The sequence below is a fragment of the Dendrobates tinctorius genome, unplaced genomic scaffold, assembly GCF_039654945.1.
Source record: "Dendrobates tinctorius isolate UK_male_01 unplaced genomic scaffold, ASM3965494v1 ptg000152l, whole genome shotgun sequence".
Classification (NCBI taxonomy): Eukaryota; Metazoa; Chordata; class Amphibia; order Anura; family Dendrobatidae; genus Dendrobates; species Dendrobates tinctorius.
In genome coordinates, this window is record NW_027361819.1 from 3,862,803 (window position 1) to 3,876,641 (window position 13,839).

The 13,839-nt window shown below is 51.5% G+C and overlaps 1 protein-coding gene across 2 annotated transcripts in view; it reads left to right on the top strand.

The window, feature by feature from the left end:
- LOC141050778 (serine/threonine-protein kinase NLK2) overlaps positions 1-13,839 on the top strand; it is a 49,737-nt gene that overhangs the window by 30,071 nt on the left and 5,827 nt on the right. Inside the window, exons 4-11 of one of the 2 annotated variants that reach the window (XM_073547426.1) lie at positions 1,122-1,228; positions 1,311-1,396; positions 1,744-1,953; positions 7,265-7,366; positions 7,515-7,601; positions 7,711-7,909; positions 7,981-8,074; positions 10,299-11,657. In XM_073547426.1, coding sequence (XP_073403527.1) covers positions 1,122-1,228; positions 1,311-1,396; positions 1,744-1,953; positions 7,265-7,366; positions 7,515-7,601; positions 7,711-7,909; positions 7,981-8,074; positions 10,299-10,347 — 934 coding nt within the window. In that variant the 3' untranslated portion in view covers positions 10,348-11,657. Of the gene's footprint in view, positions 1-1,121; positions 1,229-1,310; positions 1,397-1,743; positions 1,954-7,264; positions 7,367-7,514; positions 7,602-7,710; positions 7,910-7,980; positions 8,075-10,298; positions 11,658-13,839 lie in introns of those variants that run through there. The other variant, XM_073547427.1, reaches the window with a different exon arrangement.

Consider the following 13,839-nt stretch of genomic DNA (forward strand, 5'->3'; position numbering starts at 1 on the left):
GCTCTGGATACATCGTAACCATCAGGCGCAGAGACGTTCCGGCCCCCGATACTCTGGATACATTGTAACCATCAGGCGCAGAGACGTTCCGTCCCCGATGTTCTGGATACATTGTAACCATCAGGCGCAGAGACGTTCCGGCCCCCGATGCTCTGGATACATTGTAACCATCAGGCGCAGAGACGTTCCGGCCCCCGATGCTCTGGATACATTGTAACAATCAGGCGCAGAGACGTTCCGGCTCACGATGTTCTGGATACATTGTAACCATCAGGCGCAGAGACATTCCGGCCACCGATGTTCTGGATACATTGTAACCATCAGGCGCAGAGACGTTCCGGCCTTCGATGCTCTGGATACATCGTAACCATCAGGCGCAGAGACGTTCCGTCCCCGATACTCTGGATACATTGTAACCATCAGGCACAGAAGATGTTCCGGCCCCCGATGTTCTGGATACATTGTAACCATCAGGCGCAGAGACGTTCCGGCCCCGATGCTCTGGATACATTGTAACCATCAGGCGCAGAGACGTTCCGGCCCCCATACTCTCGATACATTGTAACCATCAGGCACAGAAGATGTTCCGGCCCCCGATGTTCTGGATACATTGTAACCATCAGGCGCAGAGACGTTCCGGCCCCCGATGCTCTGGATACATCGTAACCATCAGGCGCAGAGACGTTCCGGCCCCCGATACTCTGGATACATTGTAACCATCAGGCGCAGAGACGTTCCGGCCCCCGATACTCTGGATACATTGTAACAAACCCTACAGCTGCAATCCTCATAATGTCTCCGATCTGCAGCGTTTGTTTCATTTGTCCTCAGTGTATGGTTAGCTGGACAGCGGGGTTACCAGGTCGTGGTGCGTCCATTCGGATACTGTCCAATCCCCTTTGACACATAAAGTTCCATCAGGAGAAACAGGAACGGTACAGCAGAGTTCTGAGAAATATTGACTCCACCGGACAGGTCAGCAGAGGTGACGGGGCCATTGTAAATCAAATTGTTCCATTCCTGACAGCAAGCAGAGATCTTGACAATGTAATGAAGTAATCTTGAGCCTTACGTAGAGGTATACATATATATACTATGACCTTGACTGTGACCTCTGGCAGATACGTCATCACCGAGCTCATGCAGACCGACCTCCACAAAGTCATCGTGTCTCCGCAGCCGCTCAGCGCAGACCACATCAAGGTCTTCCTCTACCAGATATTGCGGGGTGGGTGAGATGGTGGCCGGTGCCCCTGCCCCGGAGGATCTGGGGGGGCATCTGCTGGTATTAACCCTTGTGTTCCTTGCAGGACTGAAGTATCTGCACTCGGCTGGGATCCTGCACAGAGACATCAAACCGGGGAACCTGCTGGTGAACAGTAACTGCGTGCTGAAGGTCGCGTCCCGCTCGCTCGGCGGCTGTCTCTGCTTTTCCTTATATCTTTTTTTTGCTCCTATTATTTCTATTACCCGTGTATTCCACAACTTCACTGTCTGATTATATTATGTTCTGTCCTCCAGTCACATCCAAAGCTGTATTCTCGATCCCTTCCCGCCTTGAATTAGCCCTGCGCCGACAGACGGGTTGGATTAGTGGACCGTGCCGCAATCACATATCCCACAGGTGGGAGATCCTGCAGAGCTAGCGGGAAATTGGTGCAGCTCTGGATGTAACTGGAGTAGAAGCCCCAGCGTAAGTAGCAGGATTGGCTGCAGCTTTGGTCATGCTGTCTCTCTCCTCAGATCTGCGACTTTGGTTTGGCGCGGGTGGAGGAGCCGGATGAGTCGCAGCACATGACCCAGGAGGTGGTGACTCAGTATTACCGCGCTCCGGAGATCCTCATGGGCAGCCGCCACTACCAAAACGCCATCGACATCTGGTCTGTGGGCTGCATCTTTGCAGAACTTCTGGGGAGGCGAATCCTGTTCCAGGCGCAGAGTCCGATCCAGCAGGTATGTATAGCGCCTCCCGGTGTGCAAAGCGCAGTCTTTACCCTCCAATTCTACTAAATCACTAGACAGATCTATGGAGGGCCTGCTCTGCAGACACCGAACCAGCAGGTACAACCAGGTGATAGGAGGTAGAGCTGAGCTCACACTTTCTTGCTGCTTCCTACTTGTTCAGGGTCTGTTCTATGGCTGTGAACATGCGGGTATAACCAAGCAGTGTGAGATGGAGCAGAATCCACACTTCCTTGTTGCATCTGCTCTTTTTTAGTGTCTGCACAGTTCACAGCCTTAAAACAGACACTGAACAAGTAGGGGGCAGTAGGGAAACGTGAGCTCTCCTCTACTTCACCTCATTAGGCTGTGCCTCCTTGTTCAGGGCCTGCACAGAGCGTGAGTTGCAGCCCTAGAAAAGACCATGAACAAGCAGGAGGCAGCAAGAAAATGTCAAGTGTGCTGTGCCTTATATCACCGGCTGTACCTGTCCCATGATCTGTCCCGAAAGCCTCTCATGCTCCTGTATGTGGGCTCCGCTTCCCACTCGCTCGTCCACTCACCTTGCACAATAAGCTGACCGTTAGCTCCTTGCTCCCTACAGACAGTTTTCATCCCACATTTTTTCGCTGTTACAACTCACTGTTTGGATAGTCCAACGAGACGCCTTCACAGGGTCACCCCGTAGCACATGCCACCAAGCTTTCCCGAGCACCTGATCGGTCCTCTTCTTGCACCCTGGCGTACACAGGGTAACACAACTCGGCCATTCTCGCCCCCATCACTTTACATTTAGATTAACGAGGAAAAAAGAGCAACATAAAGGGATAAATCAGAGATACGTCTGCTGGATCCATGAGAGCTTCTGGTGGAGGAGAACGCTGCGGGAAATGTGGACAGATCTGCATCACTCCGGGCTTCTCCTGGGGTCTGACACGGATATGTGGTAGAGGAGATGTTATAAAGGGTCTCACCGGACCCCTCACTCCTCCACTGAGGTTAGAATAGGAGGACGAGAGGTCAGATCCTAATCCAGGTTTAGTCCTCGTTTCTGCTGTGGGTCATATTTTTCCCCCAGGAACTTCCTAGAGAAGCAGTATGGCTGTCATCCCACCGGACCCCCAGCGCTCTATACAGACCACACAGGAGTGTGATAGACCCATAATTCGGGGAGATATCGCGCTCCTGGGGGCATCAGCTACCAACACTTTTACGATTTTGGCTGCATACTTCCCATCCATTGCTTTACCTTGTCCTGTCGGTGGAGTACAGATGGGCTGCACAAGTGAAACCATTTATACCCCTGTGTTTACCACCTGTGTGCCAGTGGCGTCAGACAAGGACATCTGCTGGCCCAAATACTTCTTGAGCTATTTTTTTTAATTCTGTGTACACCGTCCATAGAATGGTAGAGTTGGAAGGAACCTCCTGGGCCATCTGGTCCAACCCCCTGCTCAAAGCAGGATTCGCTAAATCATCCCAGTCAGATGTCTGTCCAGCCTCTGTGTGAAGACTTCCATTGAAGGAGAACTCGCCACCTCTCGTGGCAGCCTGTTCCACTCATTGATCACTCCAACTGTCAAAAAGTTGTTTCTAATATCTAATCTGTGTCTCCTCCCATTCAGTTCCATCCCATTGCTTCTAGTCTTTCCTTGTGCTAATGAGAATAAAGTTGATCCTTCTACAATGTGACAGCCCTTTAGATATTTGTAGACAGCTATTAAGTCTCCTCTCAGTCTTCTCTTCTGCAGCTAAACATTCCCAAATCTTGCAACCTTTCCTCATAAGACAGGGTTTGCAGACCGGTCACCATTCTGGTCGCCCTTTTCTGAACTTGCTCCAGTTTGTTGATGTCTTTTTTAAAATGTGGCGCCCAAAACTGGACACAATATTCCAGATGAGGTCTGACCAAAGAGGAGTAGAGGCAAATAATGACTTCACGTGATCTAGTCTGTATGCTTCTGTTAATACATCCTAGAATTGCATTTGCCTTTTTTTGCTGCTGCATCACACTGTTGACTCATATTTAGTCTGTGATCTATTAGTATACCCAAGTCTTTTTCACATGTGCTGTTGCTTAGCCCTACTCCTCCCATTCTGTATATGCTTTTTTTCATTTTTATTGCCCAGATGCAGTACTTTGCATTTCTCCCTGTTAAAAACCATTCTGTTAGTTGCTGCCCACTGCTCCAGTTTATTTAAATATTTTTAAATCCGCTCTCTCTTCTCTAGTATTTGCTATCCCTCCTATGTCTGCTCTCCACCAGATAACCTACTTCAGTCATCCATTCACAGTGGGGGGGTGCAGGCTGTGATTCATCGCCCTGAGTCTGTGATCTGTATAACTACATTTATGACACCTGCGATTTTTGAGAGATGGCGTGGGAGCCCAGTTTACAGGGCGTCTCTCTGTAGCGCCTCCATGGATCCCAGAATGCCTTTTCCTTGATCTGTACCTCCTCGAAACTGACATCAGAGTGTGAAAGAGCCAAGAAGTCTTGGCAGCAAGGGAGGAAAATTTCCCACCGCTACTGCTGACGTCAGAAAGGTGAATTGATTTCATTGGCTGTGAACTCCTGGGACATGTCTGATGGCATCGCAAGCAGGAGAACTTTCTCACGCTCGTGGTGCCCTCAGACAGGGAATAGGAGTTCACAGAGAGACACTGAGCACGCGCTGCTCGGTGTCTACTGGATGACAGGCGGTATGGTCGCATCATGCAGCCTGCCATCTAGATGTAGCAAAGCTAGACCTGTCATGGGACAAATAGATTATCATCATCTTAGCGGAAAGGTGAGGAATATTGTTGTTTGTTTGTTTTTTTTTTAACTCTTCCAGATGACGAGGGCATCGGGGGAATGGGCGAGGTTGTAAGTATGGTTTAATTAAGATTATTAAAGGAGTCTGTGTCATTCGCTCAATTAAAGGACTTTATTTTGAGTGTCTGTTTTCATACAATGTTACCATGGGGTTAGTAATGGGGGCCTCTTGTTGGTGCCTCTCCATTACTAACGTCGGGGCTTGATGTCATCCGACAATGCAAAGGTAACATCAACCCCCCCCCCCCCAACTATCACCCTACTTGCCACCGCTACACGGCAAGTTGGAAGAACGAGGCTAAGTGCCAGAATTGGCGCATCTTAGAGATGCGCCTTTTCAGGTGCGGCTGAGAGCTGATGTTTTTAGCCTGGGGGGAGCCAGTATCCATGGCCCTTTCTTAGGCTATTAATATCAGCCCCCAGCTGTCTGCATAGCCTTTGCTGGTTATTAATTATAGGGGGACCCAACGTCATTTTTTTTTTCTTTTAAGGTCCCCCGTTTTAATAGCCAGTAAAGGTTAAGTATACAGCTGTGAGCTGATGTTAATAGCCTTGGAAGCTCCATGGGTATTAACCCCTTCCCAGGCCATAAACATCAGTCCCCAGCCGTCGGCTTTCCCTCTGCTGGTTCTGAAAATTACACGGGAGCCCGCGCCATCCTTTTCCAAAAAATCTTTTAAATCCATGTACAGTAAGCTGCACATACACTGTACTAATTGTATTTGTCTTCTATTGCGGGATTAGAATTGCAGCATGCTGCAAGTTTTTCCCTGTCCGATCGTGATCTGATCCGAGGTGGAAAAAAAAACCGCAGATGAACACACAATGATAGAATAATATTGGTCCGAATTCAATCAGATTTTTTTTATCCGATTGCATTCGTCCGATTTCATCGCAAGTTGGAATGAGCCCTAACACAACTCAGCCGTTCTCGCCCCATCACTTACGTTTGGAGCAGCGAGGAATAAACTTACTACATTTTATATTTAATGTAGAAAAAGGAATTCAGATCGTAAATAGGATGAAATAATAAAGACACAAAAACAGCAACACAAAGGGATAAAGCAGAGATACGTCTGCTGGATCCATGAGAGCTGGTGGAGGAGAATGCCGCGGGAGATGTGGACAGATCGGCATCACTCGGGGCGTCTCATGGGGTCTGACACGGATATGTGGTAGAGGCGATGTTATAAAGGGTCTCACCGGACCCCTCACTCCTCCACTGAGGTCAGAAGAGGAGGACGACAGATCAGATGCTAATCCAGGTTTAGTCCTCATTTCTGCTGTGGGTCATATTTTCCCCCTGGAACCTCCTAGAGAAGCAGTATGGCCGTCATCCCACCGGACCCCCAGCGCTCTATACAGACCACACAGGAGTGTGATAGACCCATAATTCAGGGAGATATCGCGCTCCTGGGGGCATCAGCTACCAACACTTTTGCGATTTTGGCTGCAGACTTCCCATCCATGGATTCTGTAAAACTAAAATTATAATTTAGTAAATCTTAAAATATTGCTTTAACTTGTCCTGTCTCCGCAGTTACAGACCGATCGGCTGCACAAGGTGAAAGCATTGACGCCCCCTGCGTTTGAGCATCCGTCAGCAGGTTTTTGCTATTAAATCTGAGAGCAGCATAATATAGTAGAGACCCTGATTCCAGGGATGTATCACTTATAAGGCTACATGTCGTAGTTTCAATACAATCAGTGTTTTATCAGCAGGAGATTATCACTACTGGACTACATGTCTCGTGCCTCCTGGTCCAGCCCCGCCCCCACCACTGATTGGCAGCTTGCTGACAATGCACCGTATACACAGGAATCTGCCAATCAGTGGTGTGGGTGGAGTTATTCAGACAAGATACCAATCATCGGTGTAGGCAGGGTTATACACGGCTCGGCATTCTGTCCACTGCTGCATCTACAGCAGAGAAAGCAGGGATTCTATCAAAACTGCACCGAGCAGCCCAGTGACACATCATTGGAATCAGGTTCTCTGTCCCTACATCATCATGTTCTCAGACCAAAATCCCGCTTGTTAATTTCTCCGTTTACACTCCGTGTCTGCTCTCCATCAGATAACCTGCTTCACAGTGCAGGCAGTGATCCAGAACACCCGGACTTTGATCTGTATAACTTCTGACAACCTGCTTTGAGTGTCTGCGGACGTCCCAGACCATGGAGCAGCATGTCTGTGGTAGCGATACTAAGCATGCCCTGTGCAGACTCTGAACCAGCAGGTGATTGTAGGTAGAGCAGACGTCGTGTTTCCCTGCTGCCCCTTCTTGTTCAGGGTCAGGTTTAGGGCTGTGAGCCTCGCTCTGTGCAGACACTGATCCACCAGGAACGACCATGTAATGAGGTGGAGATGATGCCGTGTTTTCCTGCTCCCTGCTTGTTCAGTGTCTGTTGTGCTGCATTGTAAGAGATGTAGTTTTCCTCTCGCTACGAGCTTTGTCTTCGGGCCCTGTGTACATGGAGTAAATGTCCTGTGTATTTTGCAGCTGGACCTGATCACCGATCTCTTGGGGACCCCTCCTCTGACTGCCATGCGCTCCGCCTGCGAGGGAGCGAGAGCCCACATACTGCGTGGCCCGCACAAGCCGGTAATAATCAGCTCTTGTGTTACCATTAAAGGGCCGGCATCCTGTATATAAAGCTTAATAATCAGTGTTATTTCTCCCCAATGCCTCTGCTTGCTGTCACTGAAAGAGGTTGAATACCCGTCCTCACCTAACCTTTTTCTGTCGGCAGCCATCCCTCTCTGTCTTGTACATGCTGTCTGGTGAAGCCACCCACGAGGCCGTTCACCTACTGTGCCGGATGCTGCTGTTTGATCCGGTGAGTCATGCACCTGCTCCTCAGGGGAGGGGCTTGTTGCCATCTGTGGGCGGCGGCTTCACATCCGAATCGAGGCCTCCCAGTCTAATAATGGCTCCTGTGTCTACAGATGAAGAGGATCTCTGCTAAGGACGCCCTGGCCCACCCGTACCTGGAGGAGGGGCGCCTCCGCTATCACACGTGTATGTGTCACTGCTGCTATTCCGTGTCCTCTGGACGCGTCTACACTGCAGATTTTGAGCCCACGGCCGGCGACCGGTTTGATGACTCGTATGAGAAAAGCCTCACATCTGTCTGGCAGGTTAAAGGTCAGTGAGCCGAGCGTGGGTCCGGGGGTCTTCTCTCGTAGTCAGTGACTAATACTTCTGTTTCGGCGCAGAGCTGGTTCATCGCTTCATCACAGACCAACAACAGGGCAAACGGCCTCCTCTGTGTATAAACCCGCACTCGGCCGCGTTCAAGACCTTCATCAGGTGGGCGACCATCGCACATACAAGGTGTAGCCTGCACCCCATAGTCAAAAGTCTCTGCCTCACAATTTATTGTAATGAAGCGTAGGGTCACCCCGTGTGGACCTGTCCTCTCCTGAGGCCCAGGAAACTGTCCCACTACCCCCGGCCCATCTTCCCTGCACCTCTGCCTTGTGGACTGGTCTCCTGAACCCCACGCCATTACCCCTGGCCCATCTCCCCTGAGCCTCTGCCCTGTGGACTGGTCTCCTGAACCCGCCATTACCCTCGGCCCATCTCCCCTGCGCCTCTGCCTTGTGGACTGGTCTCCTGAACCCCACGCCATTACCCCTGGCCCATCTCCCCTGAGCCTCTGCCCTGTGGACTGGTCTCCTGAACCCCACGCCATTACCCCTGGCCCATCTCCCCTGCGCCTCTGCCCTGTGGACTGGTCTCCTGAACCCGCAATTACCCTCGGCCCATCTCCCCTGCGCCTCTGCCTTGTGGACTGGTCTCCTGAACCCCACGCCATTACCCCTGGCCCATCTCCCCTGCGCCTCTGCCCTGTGGACTGGTCTGAACCCCACGCCATTACCCCTGGCCCATCTCCCCTGCGCCTCTGCCCTGTGGACTGGTCTGAACCCCACGCCATTACCCCTGGCCCATCTCCCCTGCGCCTCTGCCCTGTGGACTGGTCTCCTGAACCCCACGCCATTACCCCTGGCCCATCTCCCCTGCGCCTCTGCCCTGTGGACTGGTCTCCTGAACCCGCAATTACCCTCGGCCCATCTCCCCTGCGCCTCTGCCTTGTGGACTGGTCTCCTGAACCCCACGCCATTACCCCTGGCCCATCTCCCCTGCGCCTCTGCCTTGTGGACTGGTCTGAACCCCACGCCATTACCCCTGGCCCATCTCCCCTGCGCCTCTGCCCTGTGGACTGGTCTCCTGAACCCCACGCCATTACCCCTGGCCCATCTCCCCTGCGCCTCTGCCCTGTGGACTGGTCTCCTGAACCCGCCATTACCCTCGGCCCATCTCCCCTGCGCCTCTGCCTTGTGGACTGGTCTCCTGAACCCCCCGCCATTACGCCTGGCCCATCTCCCCTGCACCTCTGCCCTGTGGACTGGTCTGAACTCCCCGCCATTACCCTCGGCCCATCTCCCCTGAGCCTCTTCCCTGTGGACTGGTCTCCTGAACCACCCTCTCTCCTGTCTCTTACTTTTAAGCTCGGCCTCCCCCTGCCTTGGTGTTCTTCTGCAGCGTTGTCACCCCTGCATTGTATGTCCTATCTCATACTGTTGCGTCCCCTGCTGACATTTCTCTGATATCTCCTAGCCACGTGATCTTCTCATTCTCTGTCTCTAAATCTGTCCCGGACCCTGCTGCCCCCCCCCGCCTCTCTTACCCTGCTGCCCCCTGCCTCTCTTTCTTACCCTGCTGCCCCCTGCCTCTCTTTCTTACCCTGCTGCCCCCGCCTCTCTTTCTTACCCTGCTGCCCCCGCCTCTCTTTCTTACCCTGCCGCCCCCCCGCCTCTCTTACCCTGCCGCCCCCCGCCTCTCTTACCCTGCCGCCCCCCGCCTCTCTTACCCTGCCGCCCCCCCGCCTCTCTTACCCTGCCGCCCCTCGCATCTCTTACCCTGCCGCCCCTCGCATCTCTTACCCTGCCGCCCCTCGCATCTCTTACCCTGCCGCCCCTCGCATCTCTTACCCTGCCGCCCCTCGCCTCTTACCCTGCCGCCCCCCCCCGCCTCTCTTACCCTGCCGCCCCCCCCGCCTCTCTTACCCTGCCGCCCCCCCCGCCTCTCTTACCCTGCCTCCCCCCCGCCTCTCTTACCCTGCCTCCCCCCGCCTCTCTTACCCTGCCGCCCCCCGCCTCTCTTACCCTGCCGCCCCCCGCCTCTCTTACCCTGCCGCTCCCCCGCCTCTCTTACCCTGCCGCCCCCCACTTTTCCTTAAAATGTTGCCTCCCCTTCTTCATTAGACATGTTCCCATGTTTCCGATATCTTATTGTCAAGTAAGCTTCTGATCCTCTGTTTCTAAAGCTCTGCCTCCCCCCCCCCCCCCCGCCTCTCTTACCCTTCTGCCTCCCCGGACTTACTGATTCGCTGGTCTCCTACTTCCCGCCCTCCTCACCATAAACTTTTACCTCCACTGCTATATAAATTATTAATCTTCCTCCTGTGAACCCCGGGTCCTCCCCATCACTTCCTGCCGCCCCCTAATGGCGCCGCTCTTCCTCTTCTTAGGTCCACAGCCTGGCATTCCTCAAAGGTTTCCAAGAAGGAGGAGAGATGAGCTGCTCATCGCCGGAGTTCCTGTAGTCACCGTTCACAGCATGAAGTATCCGACTGTCCTTCCACGGCTGTCCGTCACACTCGCCTCCGATCTCCCGCTCGCTCCCGTTATCTATTATTTCCTGCTTCGTTATAACCCCGCCCCTGAGGAACTGTTCCTATTTTTCCAGAATCCTGTGGGAGATGGCAGTGATTGGCTGAGGGATCTCTATACGGATAAAGGACGCTGTAAATATTTTCTATACGGAGAATCCTCTGCCGTCCCCCATCACTGCCTTTTGGGGGGGGGGGAGACCCCTGAACTGGGGGGGTTGCGCTTCTGACATTGTCAGCACTGGTGTGAAGCGTCACCGCCGCCCGATTCTCCCACAGAACTGCGCAAAATGTTTTATTTATTCTACTGATTTCAAGGAGAGAAAGAGTAGTAAAACAAAGTGCCCCCCATCCCCCCGCTCTACTGTAGGCGGCCATGTTGTGGGCGTGGCCAACGGGCAAGGCGTCACTGGATCATTCCTCAAAGTCGCGCTGCTTCTCTACGTATTGCCTGCAGTACGGCCGCTTCCATTGGATGTGGAGGGGGGATGGGCTGCTCTGGAACAGGGCCTGCTGGGAAATATCGGGTAAATTGCTGCTTTTATATAGAGGGAGCAACAGGGACATCTTAAGGCCAAAGCGGGTGCTGCAGGTAGATACATTTCAATGTTGCTGTAGCTTTTGGATCTCCTGACCTGACAGATGCTTTTGGCAGACGGTAGTCGCCCGTTGCAAAAAGATCTCCGGTCCAGGCTGGTAATTTTGGGGCGACGCTGATCTCTGGTATTTCGCCGCTGATGGCTGCAGATTGCACAGAGCACAGGCAGCCCTCTGCTGACATCTTGTGGCCACTGTCTGGTACTGCAGCGGCTGAGTATAATGCACTACAGGGGGCGCGGTGGCCCCTTATAAGGGATCGTCGTGCATTTGACTGTTTTTCTCTCCCGTTTTCCCGTTGTTTTTTTTTGTTTTATAACTTATAACTTGTGTACAGATGTGTATCACGTTGTGTTAGGGCGAATGACGCTGTCACTGTACCTATGGTTTGAAACCCATTCAATAATCTACCTCTTCCAGTAAGTGTTTATTTTTTTATGATTTTTTTTTTTTCCGTTGGTGATGTTTTCCGTGTTTTTTTTTTTTTTTGTTCATTCTTTAATTTCCTAAATGTGAAAAAAGACCCAGAATCCCTGAAAACTTGAATTTAGCGTCTTCAGGTTTTATTTAATGATTGTTGGTCTGAGCCGACATCTTAAATAAATTCTGTCCTGCCTTTTACACCTGTCGTGTATTGTGATTTTTACCTTCCTAGTGGTTGAGGGTCCTCAGTAACTCCTTCTGTCCAATACTGTCCTCTGCATGGGCCGCATGGTCGATCTGTGGTCGGACACATCACAACTTCCGGTACTGATGGCGTCTTAAGTAGCAGCTGAGTCCTGTGACCCATAAGTACAAAGGCAGAACTAGCAACAGAACACTGAATGCAGCTCTGGGAGCAACTAGAGTGTGAAACAGCGATACAGCAGAATAATGAGTGCAGCTATTGGGGCAACTGGAGTATAACCAGAAGTAGTAGCAGAATAGTGAGTGCAGCTCTGGAAGTAACTGGAGTATAATACCAGAATACAACAAAATAGTGAGTGCAGCTATTGGGGCATCTGGATCGTAAGAAGATGAAGCAGCAGAATAGTGAGTGCAGCTATTGGGGCATCTGGATCGTAAGAGGATGAAGCAGCAGAATAGTGAGTGCAGCCATTGGGGCAACTGGATCGTAAGAGGATGAAGCAGCAGAATAGTGAGTGCAGCCATTGGGGCAACTGGATCGTAAGAGGATGAAGCAGCAGAATAGTGACTGCAGCCATTGGGGCAACTGGATCGTAAGAGGATGAAGCAGCAGAATAGTGAGTGCAGCCATTGGGGCAACTGGATCGTAAGAGGATGAAGCAGCAGAATAGTCTGTCCGTGTAGCGGTTCGTGCCGCATTAATTGCGGAAAATCAACTGAATAATAATAAGAGGTTAGCAGCATTCGGATTGCAAAATAGTGCTTTCTTCAAAGCACTATAATGATTACAGACAACAGATGCCAAGAGGAGTGAGGGTCCTGCTACTCGCAAGTTACAATCTATGAGGAAATAGAGTGGGGGGGGGGGGGGACACGAGAGGTGGATGGTAATAATTGCTTGTATTCTACGGTCCGGCCATCAATGTAATAGGGTGTTCATGTAATGCTGCATGAACCGGTCACCAACCAGAATGTGTAAGAGTACAGACACAGGGCTGGTAACTGCATATAGGGTGTGTGAACAGATGATACGGGGGTCCTGGTTTTGACCAAAATTTTATAAGGGCAACACAGGGATAGTTAGATAAATGCGTTGAGGCGGTAGGCCTGTCTGAAGAAATGTGTGTTTAGGTCACACCTAAAACTGTGGGGATTGTGGATTAATCGAATTATCCTGGGAAGTGCATTCCAAAGAATTGGCGCAGCACGTGTAAAGTCTTGGAGACGGGAGTGGGAGGTTCTGATTATTGAGGATGCTAACCTTAGGTCATTAGCAGAACAGAGGGCGCGGGTAGAGTGGTATACTGAGACGAGGGAGGAGATGTAGGGTGGTGCTGAGCTATGGAGGGCTTTGTGGGTGAGGGTAATAAGTTTGTACTGGATTCTGGAGTGGATGGGTAACCAGTGTAAGGACTGGCACAGGCGTCTATAAGTGTTTTCGAGGTGCAGATAACAAGAGCGAGCCAGTGATCGGATGTAGGGGGCGAATGAAAGCTCGGAATCAAGTATGACCCCAAGACAGCGGGCATGTTGCTGGGGAGTAATAGTGGAACCACACACGGAAATGGCAATGTCGGGTATAGGTACATTAGTAGCGGGAGGAAACACAAGGAGTTCAGTCTTTGACAGGTTCAGTTTCCGATATAGTGAGGACATGATGTTAGACACAGCGTTTAGACAATCGCCGGTGATTTCTAGAAAGGCTGGCGTGATGTCAGGAGAAGAAGCGTATAATTGGGTGTCGTCAGCATAGAGATGGTACTGGAAACCAAGTCTACTGATTGACCAATAGGGGCAGTGGAGAAGAGGAGGGGGCCTAGAACCGATCCTTGGGGGACCCCAACAGTAAGGGGAACGTGAGAGGAGGAGGAGCCGGCAAAAGATACAGTAAAGGAGCGGTCAGAGAGATAGGAGGAGAACCAGGAGAGAACGGTGTCCTTGAGGCCAATGGAACGGAGCATAGTGAGGAGGAGCTGATGATCCACAGTGTCGAATGCTGCAGAGAGATCCAAGAGAATTAGCATGGAGTAATGACCATTTGATTTAGCTGTTAGCAGATCATTAGAGACTTTAGTGAGGGCAGTTTCAGTAGAGTGTAAGGAGCGGAAACCGGATTGGAGAGGGTCGAGAAGAGAGTTATCAGAGATAGCGGATAATACGGGAGTGGACCAGGCGT